This window comes from Carettochelys insculpta, chromosome 1 (assembly GCF_033958435.1).
Source record: "Carettochelys insculpta isolate YL-2023 chromosome 1, ASM3395843v1, whole genome shotgun sequence".
In the NCBI taxonomy this organism is placed as follows: domain Eukaryota; kingdom Metazoa; phylum Chordata; order Testudines; family Carettochelyidae; genus Carettochelys; species Carettochelys insculpta.
The window spans coordinates 162,964,101-162,978,979 of NC_134137.1; the positions used below are offsets into that span (position 1 = coordinate 162,964,101).

At 42.6% G+C, this 14,879-nt stretch overlaps 1 protein-coding gene across 11 annotated transcripts in view; it reads right to left on the reverse strand.

The window, feature by feature from the left end:
• DMD (dystrophin) overlaps positions 1-14,879 on the reverse strand; it is a 2,199,436-nt gene that overhangs the window by 1,243,389 nt on the left and 941,168 nt on the right. For all 11 annotated transcript variants that reach the window (XM_074994601.1, XM_074994607.1, XM_074994584.1 and 8 more), the window contains 4 exons: positions 13,557-13,727; positions 11,444-11,626; positions 9,493-9,627; positions 8,199-8,348 (listed from right to left, as the gene is read on the reverse strand). In XM_074994601.1, the coding sequence (XP_074850702.1) occupies positions 8,199-8,348; positions 9,493-9,627; positions 11,444-11,626; positions 13,557-13,727 (639 nt within the window). The remainder of the gene's footprint in view (positions 1-8,198; positions 8,349-9,492; positions 9,628-11,443; positions 11,627-13,556; positions 13,728-14,879) is intronic.

Sequence of the window (14,879 nt, forward strand, 5' to 3'; positions counted from 1 at the left end):
AACCTGGTTAGGTCCAGTGATGGTATTTCCAGAGAAGATATGTGGACAAAGCTGGCAGCGGGCTTTGTTGCAGGGAAAGGTTCCAGGACTGGTATTCCTGGGGTATAGACTGTGGCTGTTAGTGAGGATCCTCATGAGGTTGGGAGGTTGTCTGTAGGAGAGAAGAGGCATGTCACCCAGGGCCTTCTGGAGTGTGGCATCCTGATCAAGGATAGGTTGTAGGTCTTTAATTATTCGTTGCAGTGGTCTGAGTTGGGAGCTGTGGGTGATGACCAGTGGTGTTTTGTACTTGGCTTTTTTGGGCCGATCTTGGAGACCAGCTACTCACACTTACTTACACACTCAGCTCAGCAGAAGAGTCTGCTCTTTCTCGGGGACTCTCTTTTTGTCCCACCACCCGCACAAACATAATACAGTTCTGCGGTGATCTGGAATCCTACTTTCGCTGTCTCAGACTCAAAGAACACTTTCAACACAACACTGACCAGCACACCGTTACACAGACACCCTCCCAGCAGCACAAGAAGAATAACTCCACATGGACTCCTCCTGAGGGTAGAAATAAAGTCTGGACCTATATATAGAATGTTTCTGCCGATGCACACAGGCAGAAATTGTGGAGAGACAGCATCGTTTGCCTCACAACCTCAGTCATGCAGAACGCAATGCCATCCACAGCCTCAGAAACAACCCTGACATTATAATCAAAGAGGCAGATAAAGGAGGAGCTACTGTCATCATGAACAGGTCTGACTACCAGAAGGAGGCTTCCAGACAACTCTCCAATACCAAATTTTACAGGCTACTTTCCTCAGATCCCACCGATGAATACACTAAGAAACTACAACATCTGCTCAGGACACTCCCTACACAAGCAGAAGAACAGATTTATACCAACACACCTCTAGAGCCCCATCCGGGGCTATTCTACCTATTACCCAAGATCCACAAACCTGGAAATCCTGAACACCCCATCATCTCGGGCATTGGCACTCTCACTGAAGGACTGTCTGGTTATGTGGACTCTGTCCTCAGACCCTATGCCACTAGCATTCCCAGCTATCTCCGAGACACCACTGACTTCCTGGGAAAACTGCACGACTTTGATGACCTACCAGAAAACACTATCCTAGCCACCATGGATGTAGAGGCTCTCTATACCAACATCCCACACAAAGATGGAATAAACGCTGTCCGGAACAGTATCCCTGATGATGCTACAGCACATCTGATGGCTGAGCTCTGTAACTTTATCCTAACACACGACTATTTCAGATTTGGCGACGATATATACCTTCAAATCAGTGGCACAGCTATGGGTACCTGCATGGCCCCTCAATATGGCAATATTTCCATGGCTGACCTGGAACAGCGCTTCCTTAGCTCTCGTCCACTAACACCCCGTCTCTACTTATGTTACATTGATGACATCTTCATCATCTGGACCCATGGAAAGGAGACTCTGGAGGAATTCCACCGGGACTTCAACAACTTTCACCCCAACATCAACCTCAGCCTGGAACAGTCCACACAGGAGATCCACTTCCTGGACACCACGGTGCTAATACACGATGGTCATATCAATACCACCCTGTACCGTAAACCCACTGACTGCTGCACCTACCTTCTTGCCTCCAGCTTTCATCCCAGACACACCACACGACCCATTGTCTACAGCCAAGCACTAAGATATAACTGCATTTGCTCCAACCCCTCTGACAGAGACAAACACCTACAGGATCTCTACCAAGCATTCTTGAAACTGCAATACCCACCTGAGGAAGTGAAAAAACAGATCAACAGAGTCAGACGTGTGCCACGAAGCCTCTTACTACAGGACCTACAGGACAAGCCCAAGAGAGAAACCAACAGAACACCACTAGCCATCACCTACAGTCCTCAGCTAAAACCTCTACAGCGCATCATCAGGGATTTATAACCCATCCTGGACAATGATCCCCCACTTTCACAGGCCTTGGGAGGCAGACCTATCATTGCCCACAGACAACCTGCCAACCTGGAGCAAATCCTAACCAGCAACTATACACCACACCACAGTCACTCTAACTCAGGGACCCATCCATGCAACAAACCTCGTTGCCATCTCTGCCCACATATCTACACCAGCAACACCATTACAGGACCTAACCAGATCAGCCACACCATCGTGGGCTCATTCAGCTGCACATCTACCAATATAATTTATGCCATCATGTGCCAGCAATGCCCCTCTGCTATATACATCGGACAAACTGGACAGTCTCTATGTAAAAGAATAAACGTACACAAATCAGATATCAGAAATGGCAATATACAAAAACCCGTAGGAGAGCACTTCAATCTCCCAGGCCACACAGTAGCAGACTTAAAAGTAGCTATCCTACAGCAAAGAAATTTCAGGACCAGACTCCAAAGAGAAATTTCTGAGCTACAATTCATCTGCAAATTCGATGCTCTCAGCTCTGGCTTAAACAAAGACTGTGAATGGCTGGCTAAATATACAAGCAGCTTCCCCTCCCTTGGTGTTCACACCTCCAGATCAACTGCTAGTCGTAAGCCTCACCCTTGCTGACTGAGCTAACCTTGTTATCCCCACCCTTGCTCTGGCTTATTTATACCTGGCCCTGCAAATTCCAAGATCAGCATCGGATGAAGTGAGTCTGTGCTCACGAAAGCTCATGCTCAAAACTTCTCTCTTAGTCTATAAGGTGCCACAGGACCCTTCGTTGCTGAGTCACTATAGGGGCTCGTCTGCATACTTGGCTCAGTCTAATTCTTGACCTTCCTCCCCACACCTCCACTCTCTGATTTGCTCACCTTGATTATCTTTTTCTGATTTGTCCTCCTTGCTGACTGTTTTTGGTTCTCTGTGCCTTAAATATTGAGTCTGTTCTGGTCTGGCTATAGTCTGAAGAAGTGGGTCTGTCCCACGAAAGCTCACCTAATAAACTATAGGTATCACACTTGTTATTCATATTGTTACACCTGAGACCTTCCAGCTTTAATCAGGAAGATGAAGCTTGATAGAGCAATACAGAAAGACTAGAAGTTGACAGCAAATGTAACACTTCTGCAAAATTTTTCCTTTTTACTTAAAACCAAATTATTAGTATTGCAGTCTCATTTTTTCATGTGTCTTATCTACAGATTCATCAAGACCCTATTTGGAAGTCAGACATTTCATATAATATCTTCATAAGCAAATTGTCAAATCCCTACAACTGTCATGAAAAATTGATTTAATATTCATGATTTAAGATTATGAAGACATAATACTATCTCCCCCTGCATCCTAGTAAGATAACTGGAAGACACTACTTCCTTCACCGATAACTCTCAGAACACTAGCAATTTTGTCTTCTGAGCTATGATGTAGCAGCTGAAGAATGTACAGCCAGATCCCTAGGGAATAGGCCTGGAATCATACAGAAATTACATAACTCAGAAAAGATAATAAAAAGGACAGTTGGTATCTGTTCCTACTAAGAAACACATGTATAAACAGACTGCAAGTCATAAAATATGTTTTTTGCTAAAATAAATGGGAAAGAAAACTTCCCTATCATATAAATGACTTCTTGGTCTGAACATCGGGGAAAGTGGAAAGCTTTGTGGGACTAGCAGGGATCTTTGTGCAGGTGTGGACGTTATCTCCATATTCACTTCCCCATGATCCCTCATGATTGGAGAGAAATTTTCACCCAGGCAACAGAAATTAGTAAAAGAGAACTTGTTTGCTTTTGAAAGAAGCAGAAAGAGCCAAATTAACTTCCTGGAAAATATTGCCACACCCAGACCAAGCAACCAGAGGCAGCACCCATTCTGGATTCACAAAAGTGAGGCAGCACCATGCAGCTCATGGTCAGCCATTTGTCTTTTGTAAGGCAGGCAAGAAATGTTTCCCTCACTGCCAAACTGGACCAGCTACTGTGGGCTCTTCTGCTGGCATGTGGCTTGGTAAGGGATTGTGATCTGATAAGGTGACTCTCCCCATCACTCAGAACTTTTCCTAGGTCTAGTGCAGGGTTTGGGATTAAAGGCAGCCAGATTCTTGATAGACCCAAACATGGGACCAGCTGGAGGGATCTCACACCACACATAAAAAGGGTGTGTTGCAGACTCTGGTGTAGACAAGAGGATTGCATCCTAAACCCTCATATGAGTTAGGGGGCTCTGAGATTTGCTGAGGGTACTGAATATACGCTGGACTTGTTTTGGAAAGCAGGGACATCAAGGCTGATCCTCCCTTACGGCTGCACCTAGGAACAGCTGCACTTCTGTCTCAGGAGTGGGGAGCTGATGGGGACTAGAAAGAAAAGTGGACGGGTGGTGCTATACATCTGGTGGACGCACATTTATTTTTTTAACAATGAACATTTAAACATGCTTTTATCCTACAAAGGATAAGGAAAATATATACAAACAAAAATGCACAGGAGACTGATGTCAGAGTGTGAATGAGTGTGGCAGTGTGTGCTGGAGGGAAAGGGTGAGGGAATTGTATGTGTATTGGCAGTTTGTGTGGGTGGGAGGAGAGAAAGATGTTAGCAATATTGGGGGGGGAGCATGTGTGTGCCTCAGTAAGTGTTTCAGTGCACTGTCTCCTTAAGGCAAGCACTCAAGACAGTCTAAATGCTTGTTCAGCACAGCAACAGCAACAACTGCCACTCTGGAGCCAGAGACACCAGCACAGAGAGGCTCCCTGCCCCCACGTGCAGCTCAGCAGAAACCCACTTGGGCACATCCACATCTAGCATCTGGCTGGCTTCCAAAGTGCCACACCAGTCATGAATCAGTTCCCAATCACAGAATCCTAGGGCTGGAAGGGAACTTAGGAGATCATTGAGTCCAGCCCCCTGCCTAAGTCAGGAACAATCCCAACTAAATCATCCAAGCCAGGACTTTGACAAGCCGAGACTTAAAATCCTCTACCCTGTGTCTACACGAGCCCCTTCCTTTTGAAAGGGGCATGTTAATGAGCGGGTTCAAAAGATGCTAATAAGGCACTGCAATGAATATACAGCACCTCATTAGCATAATGGCGGCCTCGACGATTGGAAAGTGCAGCTGATGATTGGAAGAAGGGCTTTCAAAAACTGGGGGGGGGTCCTTTCTGAAGGTCCCATCTCCACGGGCGACGCGCAATTTGAAAGGCCGCACTTTCCAATCGCTGCAGCTGCCATTATGCTAATGAGGCGCTGCATATTCATTGTAGCACCTCATTAGCATATTTCAAACCTGCTCATTAACATGCCCCTTTTGAAAGGAAGGGGCTCGTACAGACCCAGCCCTAGTGATAGAGATTCTACCACCTCTCTTAATAACTCATTCCAGAGCTTCACCACCCTCCAGGTGAAATAGTTTTTCCTAATATCCAACCTATACCTCCCCCTCTGTAACTTCAGACCACTGTTCCTTGTTCTGCCATCCATCACTCCTGAGAACAGCCTCTCTCCTTCCTCTTTAGCACCCTCACGGCCCCTTCAGGAAGCTGAAGGCTGCTATCAAATCACCTCTCAGTCTTCTTTCTGCAAACTAAATAAGCCCAAATCCCTCAGCCTCTCTTCATAGGTCATGTGCTCAAGCCCCTTAATCATTTTTGTTGCCCTCCGCTAAACCTGCTCCACTGCTTCCACACCCGTTCTATATTGTGGGGGGGGGTTCAGAACTGGACGCAATACTCCAGATGTGGTCTCACTAGAGGGGAATAATAACTTCTCTAGATCATCTGCAAATTTGCTGAGGTTGCAATCAATCCCCTCCTCCAGGTCATGAATAAAATTGTTGAACAGTACCAGACCTAGAACCGACCTTTGGGGAGCTCCACTTGAAACTGACCACCAGCCAGATATCGAGCCATTGATCACTATACGTTGGGCCTGAATGTCTAGCCAGATTACTAGCCATCTTACAGTCCATGTGTCTATCCATACTTCCTTAATTTATGGGCAAGAACATTGTGGGAGACTGTATCAAAAGCTTTCCTAAAGTCAAGGTATATCACATCCATTGACTTCCCTATGTCCATAGGGCCTCATTGTAGAAGCTAATCAGATTGGTCAGGCATGACTTGCCTTGGTGAATCCATGTTGACTACTCTCGATCACTTTTCCCTCTTCCAAGTCCTTCAAAATGGTTTCCTTGAGGATCCCTTCTATGATTTTTCTGGGGACTGAGGTAAGGCTTAGCGGTCTATAGTTCCCTGGATTGTCCTTTCCTTTTTGAAAAATGTGCACTACATTTGCCTTTTTCCAGTCATCCAGGACCTCTCCCATTCTCCATGAGTTTTCAATGATAATAGCCAAAGGCTCTGCAATGACTTCTGCTAATCCCCTCAGTACCCTTGGATGCATTAAATCTGGATCCAAGGGAGGGACTGTCATGAAATGATTACACATAATCTCCAAAGTTATTATCAGCCCACACTCTCCTCAGAGTCTAGCTCACAAATAAAACACAAGTCCATCCTGTATACTGGCAAGTTAAAATTCATTTTCTTTGCATGGCAAAGGCAGTCTAGCTTCTCCTATTTTCTTCTGTTGTACCTGAGACTTAGTACAGCACATTCAAAATCTTTTAATTGATTTTTTACCCCAAAGTTTTTAGTTTACTTTAGTTTAAGGTACGGTTGGTCCATTCAATGAAGAGCAATGAATGGCATTTTTCAATAATCGCACGATTTTACCTTCACAGAGCACCAAATTCAGCAGTGCTAGTCCCCACTATAATGGCCATGGTCCAATTGGATAATAAAGTTAGGCCACCTCTTCTCTTCCTAGAATATGACTAGTTTTCATTTATTCAGCTCTGGTACTTGTCAAACTGTTAATGATAAATAAGCACTTTGGGATAGCATTGGAAAGTGACTCAGCTATGATTATCTGTACTTTTTTTAAATAGATATCCTACATTGGTACTCATGCCAGACAGTGAAAAGAAACTGCAGCAGCAGCTGTCATAAGATTTTTCATCTTACTTCTTGATTTCAAAAAAAACATCTCTCTCAAACACTTGCTTATTTTACTGCTACCATTACAATCATACCCAGCACATTCATAAATATATTTTTCCTTCAAACTAAATTACCCATTTCATGTGGACCTTAGTTCAGAAAATTAAAGTTATTTTCCCAAAACATTTTAAAGTGTCAATGGAAATGATATTGTGAGTATTTCCCAGAGCATGAGTTTTATTTATTATACCAACAGGATTTTAAAACATACTCCGTAAGAAAATTCAGACATTTGTCAATAAATGCCTTAGACACATTCTCCAGTTAAAGTGGTACAATAGAATGCCAAACGAAACCTAGTGGACCAAAACAAACTAGAAGCCAATGGAGGTCCAGATCAAGAAAAGAAAATGTCAATGGGCAAACCATATCCTGCGTAAAGACTGAGAGGAATGTATCACAAGACAAGCATTAGCATGGAATCCAGAGGAAAAGAGGAAAAAGGGACGTGCCGAATAAACATGGTAATGAAGCTTTCTGGACAAAGTAAAACAACTGGCTTAACGTGGGATCAAATCAAAACTATTGCCAAGGATGGCAAGAGATGGTGAATGACTGTGGAGACCCTGTGCTCCACTGGGAGCTCAAAGGATTAATCATCATCATATATTTACAGAGAGAGAGAGAGAGAGAGAGAGAGAGAGAGAGAGAGGAGAGTATGTGTTCCAAACAGACTTCTCAGTAAAAAAGCATTATGTATTTAGTAGGTTTTATCAAAGAATTAGTAATAAATGTCCAGTTTCAGCCAAAGCAGACTGTATAACTTCCAGGTCAAAAATAAGCATTATTAAATGTGTCATATACACAAACTTCACTCTCCTAATGTTAAACATATTTTCTTAACTGAAAATTTCCTACAAACCTATTTATGGACATGAGTACCCATTTTATGACATACTCAACAGAAAATACACTTGTGAAAGAATATTACACTTGACATTTAATTTTGAAATAACAGTTGGCTTCCTAGCTGGAGTTTTGCCTGAGTAAGGAATGATGAATAAGGTTCTTTAATATTAAATTCACCACAGATATTTTCCAAGGGAGGACACTTGAATTTTGAAATCTGAGGGCTGCTGCTCACGACAGGTTATGCCCTAATAAATTTGTTTGTCTTTAAGGTGCTACCAGACTCTTTGCTGTTTTTGCTGGAACAGACTAACAAAGCTAAATCTCTGAAGCATACCTCCTGTCGCAACTCTTCCCATCGAGTATTGAATTTCTCCAGTTTCTCATTGATCAACTCATCCAAGACACCACCATCAGTTAAAGTCTGTGCCAGCTCCCGAATCTGATTGCGGTTATCTTCTGGATGTTGCATTAAGCTTTCCAAAGACTGGAAAAAAAAAAGAGTTTTTCTCCTTTTTCTCACACCAGCACAAAAGTTTGAAGAGCGCTCATTTCTCTCACTTATGTGCAAGAACCCCCCCATTTCAGAAATAATTGAAGTCCAAACATCAGAACAAAATGTTAAATAATTTCTTACTATGCCATAAAATAGTCTGCACAATGCTTATCAGAACCAGATGTCAGCAACTAACACCTCAAGTCTTGCAAAACAGTTAACCATGCACTTAAATTTAATAATAAGAATAATTCCACCGGCTTATTTTCTTCATCCATGTAAGACTCATGCCAACACATCCACACTTTTTGATAAAAAAAAGTGTAAAATGAAATAGAAAAGCAAAATTATATAAAAAGCACAGCATTCTCCTCGGATTTATTCCCATCAGATATGACTTGTGTTTAAAATTAATTCCAAATGGCTTGGGCCCCAAGTTCAATGTCACCATCCAATTAATTTTTTTCGCACTCTGATACAGCAAGAGGAGTATGTCTACACAGGGATAAAAAGAAAACAAAACTGAAGCTAGCCAGGAACTCAGGACAGTGGGGCTTGGACTCTAGGGTTGAGAGACTCCTGTGTAGAGCCCATGAAGGTGGAGGGTCCCAAAGTGAGGACGTTATCCTGATCCCAAATGTCTACACAGCCCCACAGACCAAGTCCCATGAGCTAAGTCAGCTGACCCAGGCCACCACCCAGTGGTCTTTTTATCCCAATGTAGACAAATCAAAAGATAATTCTTAGATAGACCATTACATTCATAAGTTATGAATGAAGACTGACAGGATCAGACCCTAAGGATAAAATAGAGACTCCTATAAAATTATTGAGGGTTTTGCCATGTTTTATTATCAAGTATTACAAGGGGTAATGCACAGAACATACGTGGGTAATGAGCATTTTCTCATGGGATTTCTCTATTCCATTTATATGGTAATTACCAGCCTAAAACATGCATATATATTAAATAAGATTTGTTGAATAAAATAGCACGTTGTGATTTTCATCTAAGCTGTAGCTTTCTAAATAGCTATGCAGAGTCATGGTTTCTTTCATATGTAAGGGAAAGTTTGGCAATACAGTGTTGGTATAACTCAGTATATGCTTCAATGTCAGTTATGCTAGCACATACATCTAAAGCCTCTGAGATTTCTTCTGCACCTCCTTGGATATTTTCAGTTGTCCTAAGTTTCAGCTCCATCTCATTCAACCATTTATCTTCTGCATCTAAGTAGGACAACAGCTCATGCCAACATGACCATACCTCCTGGTGAAAAAAAAAAAGTGAACACTAAATAGAACATCATAATTATTAAAAAAGCTGCTTTTTCATTGCATTAATCCCACTAAATAATGTCTAAGGTCTGCACTCTAAGTCCTCTCCCTTCAAAGGGCTCTGTTCCAGGTTCACCAACAGGAGAGGAAAAAGGGGCAGCTGCCCCACGGCCCGGTGATTCAAAAAGTCCTGGGGTTTCCAGATGTTGCTGCTGCTACTGTGGCAAATGCAGCTGCTGGAGCTCCTGGCCCTTTAAAGCACTTCTGGAGGCAGGTGCCATGAGGGATTGGCTGGGAGAGGCAGTGGATGGCATGGTTCAGGCAGCGCTGAGGACTGGATGATCCCAGCCCATCCCTCCCAGGAGCAAAGAGAAGCACCCCATCCCTAGGTGCCTCACAATTCTGTCAGTCCCCTCCTCTGTTCAGTCCCATTCTCTATAAAACAAACTGATGGCATGATGATAGATTAGAGCAGTGTTTTTTTTGTGCTGGTACTTGCTGATACTGTGTATTGGCACCTCAGCAGCCCCAGCCATGGGATTGGCTGGGGATGGGAGGTGAGGATCCAGCTGAGTACCGGCTCCTCTTTTTTAACAAAAACGCACTGGATAAAAACAAGTCAATCCAGCCATTTTTCAAAGACTATATTCAAAGCTCACGTTTTTTTATTCTAGCTTTTATTGGACTGTATGAGAGCGACATGCATGTATGAAACACTTACAAGTGCTTGGTGGCTTTAACAGAAGGCTACCACAAAATCATGAAAGGAGGATCTAGTGAAAAAAGTTGATTCTAATAGAATCCTCACAGTTCTGATTTTGAAAAAGTTTAGATTCTATTTAAACAGCATGTACTTGTTTTCAATTTTCTGTAAACCTTTCAGATGTAAATTTAACTTTCATGTAAGGATTTAGTCTAGAAAAAGTTATATGCGTTAGTGATTTTCAGACCCACTTCTGAAAAGTGAATAAGATGATGTTGGAAAGAAACAACACTACTTTCCTCAGTTTCAACTGGACAACATTTTACACACAACACTTGATTCTAAGCCACGTTGAATGCAATATTTGAGGATTGCCAAGATAGTAGAATTTAAAAGAGAATGCTAAAATGTTAAGCCCCCATCATAATAATGCTTTTTCTCAATACCTTTAGAAATCTGCCATTTTTACATAATCTTCAGATATCCACTCAAGTAAAGGACTATAAATAAAACATTCTGAAATTCTATAAACCTTACTATCCTTAAAATATCTATGGTAGGTCACATTCAGCTGTTCAGCCAGACATTGTCAAAATATAATCGGGCTCTATCAACTCCAGGTTAAACCTCTCTCATTCAGCAACATCTGTGATCCACCATGATTTTAGTTAGCTGGATATCCATTTATTATGGGTGTGCCAAGTTTCATAAGGCTCTACAAAGTTTGCTAACAGCCACCAGTCCTGGTTCGCAGTGTTCTGCGCTGTTATTTAGCTCTACTTTGTCCCTAAATATCTTCTAAGACCCTAATAAGCAATGGAAGTGTTGGTAATGACGCCAGACGATATTGACCTCCTGTGGTCCAGCAAATTCTCTGATTTGGCACCAGTCAGCTCCTGAGGGAGCCAGACTACATAGAGTCAACTTCTATTTTGATTACGTGGGTGAACATTTACATTTACATCAAGTTACTACAAACACAGTTTATTTAACATGATGGTAGTAAAAGTAACAAAAGAATTTATCTGCTAATCTCTTTGCTAGTTTCTAGCTGAATTTTGCAGTTTGAGTAGTTGTTCTATTAAAGACCAACAAAACAGCTGACCTCCAGGGTTTTGCACTTTCCATTTAGTCTGCTACAGAGCCTCTGGTAGTTCGTAATTAATATGTCAAGTTCCTTTTCTAACGCCTCATGAGCTGCAGGTGGAGCTCTTGCTATAAAATTATTCACGGAGTCTGAGAGCAGCTTCACCTTCACCTCTTTCTGTGTAGCCTCTTCTTTCGCTCTCTGTTAAATGGAAGCAAATGATAGTCATGACTTTGGTTCTGACATGGGGAGAAGAAAACAGAGCACAGATAATCATGTCAAAATTCAGCCTACCCAGGCTGAAAGAAAGAAGAATCCTGGAACTAATTCCCAACCACAGTGATATAATTTTTGACAGGACAATGAAAACTTGTCTTCAATTTAGAGACAACATACATCTTGTTGGGGAGATAATTTTAGCAATCCAAACTTCTATTTAGGACCCCAGTGATGTCACAGCTGCATCTGAAATGTAAGCTATAGCTTTTTGCAGCATCCCACTCATCCTCAGAATTAGCTCAGAACATAGGATGAGAATCCTGCCCTTTTGCAGTAGCACTGCCTAAGGTAACAGCTGAGCACCAAAAGCTTGGGGTATGAGCATAGCCATGGTTTTAGAGGAAGAAGCAGTAAGAAGTGAGCAGTGATTGCAGTGGAAAAAGTGAAAGAAATGAAAATGATAAGCATTCACAGGGGATCACAGATTAACAGGAAGTTTTAAAAACATTTAAACTGTATTTAGCTGGCAGGCTTTCCTCAATGTTAGCCTATTTAATCACAACAGCAAGTTACTTTTACCCCCATCTGTAACCTTTTCCCACTTTTCTTCTATTATGCGTTATTCTCTTTAGCTATGACGACTTTAATTAGACTGAAGATTTTCAAAGTTGTAAGGTCTCTCCTTAGGTGCATATGGACTCCCAGCAGACTAGGGCCCTGATCAGTACTTTTATATGTTACCCTGTCATTGCTAAAAACAGCAGGGTAATGTTTATTTATACTAGGAATGAAAGCGAAAAGCTTCTCAACACGGGCAGCATGGGTCTGGGCACAGGTCTGGGACAAGCCTCCCCCAGGGCTCCCTTCAGAACTGTCTCATGTGTGCTGCCCCAGCCTCCAATTTATAGGGCTCAGGACTCCAGCAATAATGGCCAGGAGTACACCAGCCCCTTCTGCCTCCTGCTCCCCTCGTCCAGCATTGCTGGTAGGGTGCAGCAGTCCTGCTGTGGCAGTGCCTTTACATTACTGCCTCTTTTGCCCCCTCATCCATCCTAAGGAAGGTCCTTAGAGTGCTGCCGTGGCAGTGTTTTAACATTGGCTGTGTACAGGCTGGTATTGGCAGCCACTTTTACTTCTGATTCATGATTTATTCTCCATCATTAATGTGCTGGGTGCTGTACAAAGATGTAAGACAAAAGTTCCCTGTCCCAAAACGTTTACAAATGGAAGAACTGATCCTGCAAAGATTTAGGCTTGTGCTTAATGGTAAGCACATGAACAGTCCTACTGGATTATCAAAACTACTCACATTTCTAAATTAAACGTCCCCATAATCCTTTTCAGGACTGCCAGTTATGGGCTCAGTTGGGGCAATGGAGATCTGTACCATCTCAGTGGGAGCTTCAAGAGGAATTCCTCCTGCAGTTCATCAACACAAAGGAAGAACTTATCTGCTATTACAACCTTTCAGGAGGCTCTGGATGCTTCTCTCAATGCTCTGGAGTTTCTCCTAAAGCCCTAAATGATAGTCTCTCTCTATTTTATGTAATAATTAAACAATCAAACTGATTTCACCCTAATTATCTAGTTGTTAAGTACTGCTAACAACAGAGTCCTTGGAGATTATTGTTTAATTAAATCAATGCTCAAATTGCAAAGAATTCAAAATCCAATAAAGTAATAAAAACACCAAAAAAACCTCAAGCAAACTCTGTAGCAACAGAGTACTGTGCAAATTTCAATATCTGTCAACAGACTCTAAAGTGAAACAAATTACTTTAAGCTACCTATCACTTTGAGATTTTTGAGTTAGATATAAAAAGCAACTCTCTTAAGTGAGCAAACAGACTGTGTGTAGCGATGGCTTCAAAGAGCTTCAGACATAAATTAAACAAGTCAGTCTGTCCTCTACCTTTAGTTCCTCAACTGCTTTCTGTAATTCACTGGGTGTTTTATACTCAAAATCCCTCTCCAGGTATTCTTCTTCAGCTTGTGTTATCCATTCATGCATCTCTGACAAATCCTTTCGAAGACTGACAGTCTGATCCAAGCCACCTTTCAGTGCTACCTTCTTAGCACAGGCCTTTAAGAAAGAAACATGAAATGGTATTTGATACAAGATTCTGCCACACAAAAATAAAGGTCATCACAATTGTAGAAAAGCAAAACATTACAGAAGCTAATGAGGAATCAATACATATTGATTTTAAAAAAAAGCTGAAGCCCCACAAGTATCTTTCTTGTCACACGGCTGCATCTTCTTTAGCAGCAGCACCATAACAATTAACTTTTCAAGTGGCCATGTAAGATTTATAAAAGAACACACAATTGACTTTTGGCAATTCTTCATTACCTTCAAAGATTGTCATACTGTGCCCATATGCAGTAATCTTAGTTGATTTTCCTCAATTTTTTTTAAATGCCTGCAATTTGAAATATTTTGTATGTACTGCTTGTGTGTATTCAAAAGCTAGCACTGACATTATGGCTACATCTACATAGGCAGCCTCTGTCAGCAGGTGTCACTGTCGGCAGAGTTTCCCTGGCAAAACATGTGTCGACAGATCACAGCTACAAGTAATGTGGGTTGCTATAGCAATCTGCTTTGTCAGCAGATATACTCTACATGGCCAATCAGCTCTGTTGACAGAGTGGGTCCCTTAACTCCAGAAGCACAGCCTGCATGGAGGTCAAGCCCTTCCGAGATCACTGGCCCATGCGCTCTTAAAGGGACCCCGCACACCAGCCCACAGCCCATCCTTATCAATGTATTCTACCACATCTCGTGGGATGATCCTGAGAGGCGGCCCAGGCAGTATGCCAAGGGTGTCCTTGTGCCCTGCCCACCCTCACCCCTTGAGGGGCCCAGATGGGTCTAGTGGTACCCCACCAGCTCCGACTGGTGGGACTGCCTGGTGATGGGGCAGTGGGGTGACCAGGCATGGGCTCAGAACATCCAAATGAGGAAGGCTACCTTCCTCAAGCTATGTACCTGCTCACCCCCATCCTCCACAGACAGGACACTAACATGCAGCCCATCCTCACCCTCAAGAAGCGGGAAGCTATAGCTTTGTGGAAGCTGGCAACACCTGATAGCTATCACTCTGTGGAACACCAATTCAGTGTTGGGAGATCCAATGTTGGGGCTGTACTTATGCAAGTAAGGCACCCTCGGGCTGCAAGGGGGAATGGGGGTTGGGCTCGGCAGACAGGGATAAAGAGGAGAGTGGGGGAG